Source organism: Epinephelus lanceolatus, chromosome 20 (assembly GCF_041903045.1).
Source record: "Epinephelus lanceolatus isolate andai-2023 chromosome 20, ASM4190304v1, whole genome shotgun sequence".
Classification (NCBI taxonomy): domain Eukaryota; kingdom Metazoa; phylum Chordata; class Actinopteri; order Perciformes; family Serranidae; genus Epinephelus; species Epinephelus lanceolatus.
The window spans coordinates 977,690-991,040 of record NC_135753.1 but is presented as its reverse complement, the minus strand read 5'-3'; the positions used below and the strand labels follow the sequence as shown (position 1 = coordinate 991,040).

At 42.3% G+C, this 13,351-nt stretch overlaps 1 protein-coding gene across 2 annotated transcripts in view; it reads right to left on the bottom strand.

Annotated features, from left to right (window-relative positions):
• Positions 1 to 13,351, bottom strand: part of steap2 (STEAP family member 2, metalloreductase) — a 185,112-nt gene that overhangs the window by 55,127 nt on the left and 116,634 nt on the right. For both annotated transcript variants that reach the window (XM_033639370.2, XM_033639369.2), the window contains exons 4-5: positions 11,258 to 11,785; positions 5,401 to 5,565 (exon numbers count right to left, since the gene is read on the bottom strand). In XM_033639370.2, the coding sequence (XP_033495261.1) occupies positions 5,401 to 5,565; positions 11,258 to 11,785 (693 nt within the window). The remainder of the gene's footprint in view (positions 1 to 5,400; positions 5,566 to 11,257; positions 11,786 to 13,351) is intronic.

The window sequence follows — 13,351 nt, the reverse complement described above, 5'->3', positions numbered from 1 at the left end:
GTCATAGCGAGAAGCCACGCATATCACATGAATCAGCGAAACCGTAGCTTTTCGACAAGGCCAAGCACTTGTCAGTAGTCCAATGTTTTCACAGCGAAAAAAAAAAGATAAATTTACACTAAAATGATGTATAACAAAGCTTTCATACAGCTTTGCACACACATTACTCTTGGATGGATTACTCGCGAATGCAGGAGTGTTAGGGTCTCCTTGATGTCAAGATTGTCAACCTGGCATGAACAAACTGAGTGAATGTGTGTTTTTGAGTTTTTCTATGACTTCCAGGGAAATGGCTGGGCTTTATTTATTTTGGTTTTCTTTTACACACATCTCTACCCACCTCTCTCTCTCTCTGTGTATCTGTGAGTGAGGGATTGTGTGTTTTTGAGTTTACATTATTTCTATTTGATGAAAGCACATGTTCAGCTGTGTTGATTTGTTTATGATACTTTATGATACGCTTCCAAGTTAAAAATAACATGCTGTACAGTGTACATGCAATATTTTTGAATAAAATAGCTATTTTTAACAATAAATTGTCTCTTTTTTATCCCTTGTATAAATATCGTGATATATATGGTATCGTGGACTCTTTATCGTGATAATATCGTATCGGGAGTTTCTGGTATCATTACATCCCTAGTGCCCATACTTATCCCAGAGGTCTGTTGAAAGAAATCGTTATCAAAACTGAAATAATTGTACTTCATAACTAAACTAGATGAGATGATGAACTGATGAGGAGGATTTTCTGCATTATCTCGGTTCTCCAAATAGGTGCTCAATGCATGCAGACCTTCACTGTGTGGTATGTTGGTATAGAGACTGGAAACATCTAGTGTTAACAGGTAAACATTCTCAGGTAAATCAGTTACAGAAGAGATTTTATTCAGGAAATCTGTAGAATCTCTTAAGTATGCAGGTAGTGTCTGTACAACTGGTTTAATAAAAGAGTCAACAAATTCCGACAAAAGAGCGAGTAATGAATTTATTTGCGCCACTATAGGGCGGCCAGTGGGATCAGTAAGTGATTTATGTAATTTAGGAAGTGTGTAAAATACTGGTCTGATCGGCTGCTCACAAAAAACAAAGTCAAATTCGGATTGTGAAATCCAATCACGTTCATTAGCATGGGATCGGACAGGTTTCGCTGCCACCTAGGGGTGGAGACCACGACTTGCTCCTAAAAAGAAGGGAAGCATTCTGGATTTTTACATTACAGACACTGTCTCCAAAAAGATTGAATGATGAGTTATCGTTTAATGTAATGTTGTAGGTTTATTGCTTATCTGCTGTCTTACCTGGTTGTTGTATTGGTCTATTGCAGGGAAAGTCAGCCATTTGGAGCATTTTTTGCTGTTTTTCCGCCTGCCCCGGATGGTGCATTCTGGGGCTGTTGGAAATGCTGAAAAAATTCTCTCCTTTCTTCAGCCTTGATACATATATTTTTTTCACTTACAAGTATGTGGATATTTGCTATTTGTTCTATTGCCAACAGTCTTTAGAAAATCTAAAATATTTTTGTACTTTAAACTATTAATGTTTTTATAAAAACTTTGAAAACTGGCAAATGCCCTTATTTGTATATTTCTATTTTTTGTCATTTGACACTATGTTTTTTAAAAATGCTTTCATATAATGTAAGTCAAGACACTGTGATGTGGCTGTTTATTAATGATTGCTGTTGTTCTCTGACAGGTGATGCTCATCAGAAATGTTGAGCCCTCCAGTCCTCTGATTGGTCACACCGACCGAAACGTTGCTTAAAGCCTCAGTGTGTAAAAATGGTGAGTAACAGTGACATCAGCGGTCAAATTCTAGATTGCAGCGCTCACTCGCGCTCACTCACTCACCCCTCCCGCTGTTTTTCGAGTTTTTCAGGAGCATCTAGCGACGAGGTGAATATTTATTTAGGAATCTAAACCATGTCACGATATGTTATAGCTTACCAGTGAGACATAGGTTATCTGTGAGATCTGTCTCATTGTGTCATGCGGATTACTGTTAATTTATTATGCTGATCTGTTCTGTACGACATCTATTGCACGTCTGTCCATCCTGGAAGAGGGATCCCTCCTCAGTTGCTCTTCCTGAGGTTTCTACCATTTTTTTTTCCCCCGTTAAAGGTTTTTTTTTGGGGAGTTTTTCCTTATCCGCTGCGAGGGTCCAAAGGACAGAGGGATGTCGTATGCTGTAAAGCTCTGTGAGGCAAATTGTGATTTGTGATATTGGGCTTTATAAATAAAATAATTGATTGATTGATTGATTTGCTCTCCAGAAAGACGTGACTGACCACACAGGACCTGGAGATCAATTGCGCACATCAGTGGAACAGTGCTTCTATGTAGACAATTGTCTGCAAAGTCTATGTACTGCTGAAGAAGCAAAACAACTGGTGGATGATCTTCACCATCTCCTGGCTAAAGGTGGTTTCAACCTGCGACAATGGGCCAGCAACTGCCCAAGTATAATCAGCCACCTGCCTCCTGAGTCCAGGTCAGAAAGCAGCGAACTCTGGTTCAACCAAGATACAGCTGACCCAGAGGAGTCAGACACCATCAGCTTCAAGCATGGCCAGCTGGAGATGGACATGCAGCCCACAATGCGAAGCATTTACAGGATCCTCGCCAAGCAGTATGACCCACTTGGCTTCATTGTGCCCTTTACCACTAGGGCCAAGATCTTGGTACAGAGACTCTGGGATCGTAAACGGGAATGGGATGATCCAGACTTACCTCAGGATCTCCTGCAAGCATGGTTTTCCTGGGTGGAGGAACTCCTGCAGCTGTTCCGAATTACACAGCCGAGATGCTACACCACCGGAGAACTGGATCTCACTACCTGCAATCGGAGTGTCCACGTCTTCTGCGACGCGTCTGAAAAGCCATACAGCTCTGTGGCGTATCTTTGCACCCAAGACGACGGTGGATGCACCCAAGTTGCCTTCATTGCAGCCTGATCAAGAGTGGCCCCCAAACGGCAACTATCTATTCCCCAAGGATGGCCGATTTGCCCCCCTCTAGTCTGAGGCTCTATGAGCCAGCGTTTTACTCCACCGGAATAGACTGTTTTGGCCCTTTTGAAATTAGAGTGGGGAGGCGCAAAGAAAAGCACTGGGGCATCTTGTACAAGTGCCTTACCACCAACGCAGTCTACATAGATCTACTAGCCAGCATTGACTCTGACTCTTTCCTCATGTCACTCTGTCGTTTCGTGTCCAGGAGAGGAAAGTCACGTGAGATTCTCTGTGACAGAGGGACGAATTTCAGGGGTGGTGACAACGAACTGAAGGAAGCATTTCAGGCCCTCCAACCAGCTCTGAAGGAGCAGCTGACTGCCCAACAGATCGCTTTCCAGTACAACCAGTGCTTTCCAGTGCTCCCCACTTTGGCGGCTCTTGGGAAAGGGAAATACGGTCCATTAAGGCAGCACTGTACACTGTTGTTGGAGCACAGACCATGCCAGAAGAGGTACTCAGGATGGTCCTGAGACTGAAGGCATACTTAACTCCAAGCCTTTGGGTTACGTATCCTCAGACATCTCAGATCCGGACCCTGTAACTCCAAATACTCTTCTTATGGGGTGGCCTGACAGCTCTCTGCCCCAGGTGATCTACCCAGAGTCGGAGCTGCTCACTCGCAGGAGATGGAGGCACAGTCAAGTTCTGGCTGACCAGTTTTGGGCCAGATTTATCTGACAGTACCTGCCTGCACAAGAGACACGTCAGACGTGGCAAAAGGATAAAGACGACTTGACCGTTGGCACAGTGGTAATGATTGCGGATCCTCAGTCTCCAAGGGAATAGTGAAGGCGGTCTGCCCTGGCTCCGATGGAAGAGTGAGGACAGCAGAAGTGCAAGTGAAGGATCGCACCTACCTTCGACCGGTGGCTAGACTGATCAAACTGCCTGCATTTCCAGACGACCATGGACAGAAGGACTTTTAGAAGCAAATCTGTACAACAGATTTGGGGGCGGCTGTGCAAAAGCCCATCTGTTTGTTTTATTTCTGGTCATTTCTTCGTATTGTTCATTGTGATTTGGTCAGGCAGTTAATTGGCCACCTATCTCTTGGCACTATATAGTTGAAGCTCTTATTAGGACCCCTTCCTTTTCCGGTGTCATTACAGCAAGAGCAAGGTTAAAGTCAAGCCGCTGTAGGCTGACTGTTAAAGATGGTGGTCGTGCATCTAATGGTGAGTTTTGTGCATAGAAATGATTAATATGTCAGTTTCAAGTCTGTAATCCTGTCAGTTGAATGCACCAAGTTAATCTTTATTATTAGCTGACTTGCTAATTTATGCTAATTGCGATTAGCATGCTAATATTGATTTGGCTCAGTTTAGCCTCATATGGGCTAGCTAATGCTATGTGTAGCCCCATTCATGCTGTATGTGTGCGGGCTATGTGTTAGCTTTATGTTTAGCTTTGTTTAAACATGTTTAGCTTTGTTTAAGGTCACATGTAGAACTGCTAAGCTAATAGCCCATGCTGAAGACCGGTTTATACAAGGTTATTTAGATTATTTACATTAGACAAATGTCTTTCCTTTCTTTTCTTTATTACAGAACCACACATATCATATCTTTGTCAGACAAGGATTAATGTACCTAGCATAAGCACTGTATCTCCATTCATACAGTTCATTACTCTGTGTTGTGGGTGTGAAGACTCAATAAACATTTCTCTGGATGCCGTTTCTTTTTTGTGCTCTGATCGGACATTCTGTAGAGGTTGCCACCAGAAACTAAGTATCAGCATCACTTCTCCCTAACAATTCTTTTCAGATACAGTGTGCGGGAGCCTTTTTTGATTTTTATATATTTTGGGGTTGCAGCCTCTCTCCTACACACCTGCTGTTTTGGGGTGTGCTGAGATTTTTCCACACATTTTGGTTTTCAGCATATAATTATTAAAAATGCTGTATTCAAAGAACAAGAAAGTAATGACAGATGTATGTATTTAAACAAATGAAAATGAGAAGAAAAAAGGGAACTTTTCAACATGTGTGGTTATTCCAGTATATATTTTTTATATATATATACATTTTTTTTATTTATTTATTTATGAGGTGCACCTGAATGCACCATTAAGTCCTTGTCTGACCAGTGGCTCCAGTAGCCACTCCAGTTGGTTGCTATGTTAGACGCGTGAGTTTCCACCTTAGTCAAATGAATTGTCGGCTCAGTCAAATCTTAAAATATAGATGTGATAAACATATTCTTAGTGACCTACCCTATCTGAGGATATCATTTTCTGTAGTATCCATTGCAGAAATCCACTTGAAATCATAGAAAAAGACTCTCCTTCTAACCCCAGAACTTGTCAGAGAACTCTCACGGTTTTAGGTTTTCTGCAGTACCAAAGTAATCCAGTTACAAAAGCCCTGGTTTATCTCATACCTGTATGAAGCTGAACTCCCTCCAGTTGAGAGTGCTGTGGACAGAGGGAATGGAGGTGATGGCCAGAAGCGACAGGAGCCCAAGACTCATGATCCCAAAGGAAACGTACATCTCCACCCTCCACACTTCCTCCTCATTCCATGCATTCTCCACATTAGCATGGACCTGCCAACAGAGAGGATGCTCAAGATACATTTCATCACAATCATCATGTTCCACTTGATTTGACAATATTCTGGAATATGCAACATGAAAGTGCGAAATACTGAGGTCCTTAAGCTGGACTTTATTACCCCAATACTCAGTAGAAAAAAAAAGAAGAAAAAAAACTGGACCCACCTTAAAGCTATTATGATGCCGGTGCACCTGATATTGCAGTTCAGTGGTGTATATTCCCACACAAATGCTCAATGAAGTTGAGTTTCTACAAACATTACATGGGCCCTCAGGAACAGAATTTATGACTGCAGAGATTTATCACAGTACCTACAGGGAAGGCCTACTAGTGTGCTGATTGCATGTATTGAACATGTCCATGTATGCTAGACATCTAATGTATTGTGCACAGAATTGGATTGTGTTTAAGTAATGTGTACTGTTTATGTATTGGAGTATTTCAAACACTACGTGTATTTGTTTCCACTGAAAGGGGTGGACTTCCTTTCCATGTGGATGTATAATTCAGTATAACTGTATAATTCAACTCTATTCCATCATTAGAGATTCAGGCCTGGAAGCCTGAAACCTTATTGTTTTCATTGTCATTAGGGATCCAAACAGCTAAGCTCGCCTTGCTGGAGCTTTATTGTTGTTGCTCTCTTCTTCTTCTGCTTTCACCTTATTATTTTTTTTCCCCACCATGCAGCGAAACTGTAGGACCAAAAGTCAAAAATGGCTTGGCATAGAGTCAATATTCTGTCATCTGTTAATATCCAAATTTATTTTAATTTTTGCTCAAATGGCCATGAAGAGGACAAAGGCAGAGCAGAGGATGAAGTGGTGGAAGCTGAAAAGGAAGAGAGTGGTGTGGTTCTCAAGGAGGAGTTGAGACAGGCTCTGGGTGGCCAGGAGGTGCTCCCAAATGACTGGAAGTGTGGAAAGGCAGTGGGTCCTGATAATATACCTGTGGAGGTATGGACGTGTCTAGGAGATGTGGCAGTAGAGTTTTTGACTAAGTTTTTCAACGAGGTCTTAGAAAGTGAGAGGATGCCTGAGGAATGGAGAAGTGTGCTGGTGCCCATTTTTAGGAACAAGGGAGACATGCAGAGTTGTGGCAGCTACACAGGGATAAAGTTGATAAGACATACAATGAAGCTATGGGAAGTAGTGGAAGCTAGACTAAGAGCAGAAGTGAGCATCTGTGAGCAGCAGTATGGTTTCATGCCAAGGAAAAGTACTACAGATGCAGTATTTGCTTTGAGGATGTTGATGGAGAAGTATAGAGAAGGTCAGAAGGAACTGCATTGTGTCTTTGTAGATCTAGAGAAAGCATATGACAGGGTGCTGAGAAAGGAGCTGTGGTATTTTATGAGGAAGTCTGGAGTGGCAGAGAAGTATGATAGAGTGGTGCAGGACATGTATCAGAGCTATAGGTCAGTGGTGAGGTGTGCTGTAGGTGTGACAGAGGAGTTTAAGGTGGAAGTGGGACTGCATCAAGGATCAGCTCTGAGCCCCTTCTTGTTTGCTATGGTGATGGACAGGTTGACAGATGAGGTTAGACAGGAATCTCCATGGACTATGATGTTTGCAGATGACATTGTGATCTATAGTGAGAGCAGGGAGCAGCTGGAGGAAAATCTAGAGAGGTGCAGGTATGCCCTGGAAAGGAGAGGAATGACGGTTCATCGTAGCAGGACAGTATACATCTGTGTGAATGAGAAGGACCCAAGTGGAATGGTGAGGTTACAGGGAGTAGAAATAAAGAAGGTGGAGGATTTCAAGTACTTAGGGTCAACAGTCCAGAGCAATGGAGAGAGTGGAAAAGAGGTGAAAAAATGTGTGCAAGCAGGTTGGAACGGGTGGAGAATAGTGTCAGATGTGATGTGTGATAGAAGAGTACCAGCAAGATTAAAAGGAACAATATACAAGACGGTAGTGAGACCAGCGATGTTGTTTGGTTTAGAGACAGTGGCACTGAGGAAAAGACAGGAGACAGAGCTGGAGGTAGCAGAGATGAAGATGTTGAGGTTCTCTTTGGGAGTGAGATGGTTTGGATATGTTCAGACATGTTCAGGCAGTTCCAACATCAGCATCCTTTTACTGATATATTCACTATCCGGAGGGATAGTGAATATATCAGTAAAAGGATGCTGTGATGTCCTCTTTCATGTCCTTTTACCGATATATTCACTATCCCTCTGGATATACATATATATATATATATATATATATATATATATATATATATATATATGTGTGTGTGTGTGTGTGTGTGTGTGTGTGTACAACACATAAAAATACTGTACAGTATTATTTTTATTATGGCTAGTAATAGTAACAATGGTGACAGTAAAGGTAGACTAGTATTCTCTCTTTTATTTATTCAACAACCAACACAATCTTGTCCTCTTATTCCCTGACAAAATGTTGTTAACTGGCCTGTATTGACTGCTATTTTATCTTCTTTGTGTTATTTTGTTCATGTTTTGTATTTTGTTTTGCATTTAAAAGAATAATAAAAAAGCTTGTAAAACTATTCTGAAATTGCTAAATGGGGGCACCACCAGTTCAAAATGTGCATTGGCCTTTTGCAAATTTGACCATTAATCAGTGACGGTTTGTCCAAACATCACCAAATTCTGGATATTTTTAATGACGTTGTTGCTACATGTGCCCAAAATGTTTTCAGATTGACCATCTGGGGGTGACAGCATTACCAAAGAAGAGCATGGCTTGACAGTTATCTTTAATGCAGGTGTCGGAAACTGTCAAAGGTCTTTATCCTACCAAGCTTTCAAATTCTAATGGACTGTGTTAACTTGAACCCTGGAATTACTGCTTCTGCCTATATTTTATTTTTCTGGTAATATTTGCCCAAAGCCTGTAGAACGCAGTGCAAGTCTGTATATTGCAATGTGAAATTGAGATAATCATGTCATGTCATTGCTCAAAAATAATGATCTACTCCAATGACATGCAGGTAAGCAATTGCAGAGATCATCACAGCCTCTTCACATTGCTGCCACAAAAATGTCAATGACAAGCAGTGATCAGATATGAAAAAGTTCCATTTTGCTGCCTATACTAAAATATTTGACAGGTGTATTCATAAATGAATCCATTTTGAACCTCCTGTCTTATCAAATAGCTTAAAGGAACATGACATGGAAATAACATACTTTTTATTCTGTACACAAACAGAGATGTAAAATAATCAAATGTGGCTTTAGGGATAGTCATGCAGTAGAAGTACGTCTTGATGAAAAACAGTATATGCATCCAGGTGAGCACACATTCTGATTTTAGTGTTTTTTATCAAGCTCAGTCGATTGGATTTGTACAGCCTTGATGGCCCCAAACCTGGCGACTTCAATGTGATGTCAGGAGGCTGTGTCCAGCTGAACTTTAGAGGTTTTCGTAGGTGTATTTTTGAATGTTGCACCTTCACCCGCACCTTCCCCCTGGTCATGCATGATGCATGATGCATGACTAGAAGTCACAGTGCGAAAGATGAACCACAGAAAGTGTGGCTTCACATTGTAAAAGAAAGACAACACGGCAAAGTGCAATGCATGTGGGAAGTTAAGTAGCTGCAAGTCAGGCTGCACTTCAAATCTGACTAAACACTTAAGGCAGCATGGCATCGATGTGAATGAGTGTACTAGGGCATTAACAGAAAAGTCGATTTGTCGAAGTGTTGACGTCAGTGGCACAAGTCGACACCCCCCGGGAGGAGTCGACAAGTCGTGTGTTTTTTCCCTCTCTCTCTCTCTCTCTGTGTGCTTGTGTACGGAATGCAATCACTGCCTCTGACTGGCTTACGCTGATACTTTATCCTTGACTCGAACATGACTTGAACATACTCCGGTATACTATAAGCGGAGTACATTCCGCGAGGAATGTCCGCAGTCATTCGGGCTTTCATAGTCGAGCGCACTTCCGCGTTGTAGTTTCCTGTAAAAACGTCCGTGAAAAATCCCCGCGATGTGAAAAATACATGCCGAGCAGTCACTGGTGCACGGAGCGGAGTCCGTGCGGTCGTAAAATCTGAGCTTTGCGCGCACAGGGCTTGCCGACGACCTCCGCAGAGTCCGTTCTGCATACGTTCCGCCCGAGTATGTTCGGGCCACACACATCACATGTGTGGAGATACTTCACTTTCCTCCACCGTGTCAATGTGATGACGTCATCAAATGACTTGTCATCTCGACTTAGACTTTATTGACAGATAAGTCGACCTGAAAAAAATCAAAGTCGTTAATGCCCTACCTAGAGTGTACCATGTTTGATGTCTTGCGGTCTCCGAACCCGAGTATGTCAGCCTCAACCAGCACCTGCACATTGCAAGCACATGTAGTAGTGCTAGGGACAGCAAGCTGCGGCACACTCAGTACGTTTACATGGACAGTTTAATTCCACTTTTAATCGGAATGAAAGGCCAATCCGATTAAAAGTGGTCATGTAAACGGTCATTCCGATTGAAAAATGGTCATTCCGATTGAAAATTAAATCCAATTAAAGGGGGTGGTTTATTCCGTTTGTCATTCCGAATGAAAGAATTTTGTGTGCATGTATACACTCATTCCTCTTTAAGTTTATTCCGGTCTCTCTGCGCATGCTCGTTTCCTTGCCCTTCTGGCGCGATGACGTATATAGTGTGCATAGCAACGGGCTGCATAGCAAAGGGCTGAGATAGAGCACTTGGACTCATTGCACTCACCAGTTTCCATTCGCCACAGCACGGTCTTCTACCTCCCTTCTCCTCCTCAACAGATGAAGCATTAGCAGAACAAGGTTGTTGTCGTACTGCTGCTTCAAGAATATAAGCAAAACACACCCAAAAAAGGCACTAAGAACAGCGTCGTCAAGCATCTTGTTATCCGGAGCGAGGACTACAGTGTTTTCTTCCGGTAAACGTAAACATGTAACATCCGCCCAGCCCCCTATCCAATCAGAAACGTTCCCTGCCCCAAATCTTGCGCAGACCTGAATAAAGGCGATTAAACTGATCTCCCGTGAAAACCCTCATTTGGAATGAATATTTCTCATGTAAACTACCTGGAAAAACTTTAATTCCGAATGATTTCATTCAGATTTATTTCATTCCGGATGAGAAGCCATCATGTAACCGTAGCCACTGTTTATTTTGGCATTAAAGAGAAAGATGACCAGAGTGAGTGAATGTGGGTTTCCTTTTGTGACGTTACCTGTCTACCACAGGGCGTCAATGCTGCTGCCCCAGTGTAACACAAAATACAGTTACTGCATGTCCATCAAAGCTCAAGTCATCATTGGTTCAATAAGTGCAGGCTGACATTCACAACGTTTTTTAATGCCCGTGTGGAAGTGGATCATACATTTCTAATTACTTTGTGAATGTTTAGTTAACACTTAAAAGAAAAAGGATATTTTGTTATCAGTATTGGAGTACCGGATTTGATAAGAAGAATCGGAATCAGAATCAATAAAATTCAAATGATACCTAACCCTTATGTTGAGCTACCCTAAACACTCTGTACTTAAAGCACAGACAACAGATTGATGTTGATCCCCTAACTTGAGCAAATAATCATATTTTTCAAAATATTGAGCTATTCCTTTAATTTTGGTTTAAAAAATGCCAGCTTTGTGTGAGTGGAATGTCAAATGTATGAGTATAAGTGTGGACGTGGTGTTGGGAGCCTTCCTTCACTCTGACCTGCTGGTAGGCAGTGTTGAGCAGTAGGTACCTCTCAGACCTCCTCATGGGCAGACAGAGGCTGTAGAGTACATGGACAGCAGCCAGGAAGAAGCTCAGGAGGCCCAGCTGTTTGCGGCTCTGCAGCCAGCCCTCCAGCCAGTGTGGGAAATGCCTGTACTTGGTACCATAGTAGAGCTGGTGGGCAGCTGCCAGCTGGCCTGCCAGGTACACCAAGGCCAACAGAGTGATGGCAACAGTCGGCAGTGTCCGGTTCACCATCTCTATGGGGATCTTATAGAAGTCACTCTGCTTGTGTTTCACATATGGGTGGATGATATCTCGTACAAAAGAGTAAGAAAAAAAGAAGATGGACAGGGCCACAGCAGCAAGGACAGGGCCCTTCCAGCCAGGAAATAACTGTATGGGAATGTTCTCAATGTCCCGCGAAGAGGACAGGGTGCCCATATCCACCGGCTGGAAGTTGAGCTGGCGGGCTAATTCCATAACCTGCTGTCGAGCATCCACTGAGTCACTGCAGATGAACACCTACACAGATCCAGGATTACATCAAGAAGAAGATGGTTAGACATACAGTGAAGACAACCAGGAAGGATGGAACTGAGACGGGAGACAGTATGACATATTATTCTACCATAGAGCCCCTATTAACACTAACTATTAAAAATATAAAACATTTGTCACCTGGTGTGACCAAATTTCAGGTAATTTGAGCTGCTGGAGGCAGTCCCTCTGGCAATTACAATGTCCTTTGGACCCTCACAGCAGATGAGGAAAATCTCCCCCAAAAAAAACCTTTAACAGGGAAAAAAATGACATAAGCCTAAGGAAGAGCAACTGAGGAGGGATCCCTCTTCCAGGACGGACAGACGTACAACAGACGTCATACAGAACAGTCAACATAATAAATTTGCAGTAATCCATATGACAAAATGATACATTGGGAGAGAGATGGCAAAGTAATAACAATAGCTACAATAACATTAATTTAAGTAATAATATTATAATAACAGTAACGGTAATTGTGGTACAATATGTTGTAAGTATACATTAATATATGATAGTATATGTATGTGACAATTATCATATGTGTATAATAACAGTAGAAGTATGACTAGTAATAACAGTAGTAGTAGGAGGCGTCAGTGGCACAACCACGACACATGATAGCTGCGATACAAGTTAACCTGTGAGACAGTGGAGCACAAAGGCTCCGGAGAAGAAGCCGAGTTAGTGACATGCAGTAAAGCCGAGTTAGCGATATGCAGTAACAGGAGGTGAATGTTAGAAGTGAAGAAGAACCAACTTTTTATTAAAGATATATTCATTGTTCTGTATTATTTTCTGTCTTTCTTGGGGCTAAACATATCCAAGACAAAGAGTTCAGAACACATCATTCAAACCATGAGACTAAAATTACAGACCAGACTGTTGACTGTGTAGAAAGCTAAAACTATCAAGTTAAAGTCATAGACTCTATATTGACCTTTGAGAAGAACTGTGAGGCAGAGTCCTGCCCTGGGTCAGGTAACCCCATGAAAAGCTGTATAACAGGTAAAAATATGTCCATCCATCCTTCCATTGTCATCCGCTTATGCGAGACCGGGTCGCAGGGGCAGCAGGCAAAGCAAAGCACAAAGCACCCAGACGTCCGTCTCCCCAGCAACGCTTTCAGACCCCAAGGCTTTTCTAGGCCAGATGAGTTATGAAATAGAGCGGGGTTAAAAATTCAAATTGATCTTCACTGGAATGACCGAATGATCGATTCATAAAATCCGTGATTGATCTTTTAATATACGCTTTTTCCTAAGGATGTGTGAAGCTTTAACCCAATTAATCTCGCTGAAGTAAACGAGCCGCAGCGCTAAGTTATGAACGACCATAGTATTTAGAAGCTCTGACGTTACCGGCTCTTTTATCTGCAACCTTTTTTACATTTGGGTGTATATCATGCTGCGGGGTCTCCTCCTACTGTCTGTGCGTCCTGGCTCGTGGGCCACTTTTACGCACACACAGACACACAAAAACAGAGTAAAGATGCCGTGGTGGAGACAGAGAGGTGAAGATAACTTGAGCTGACAGCTACGCTTGTTG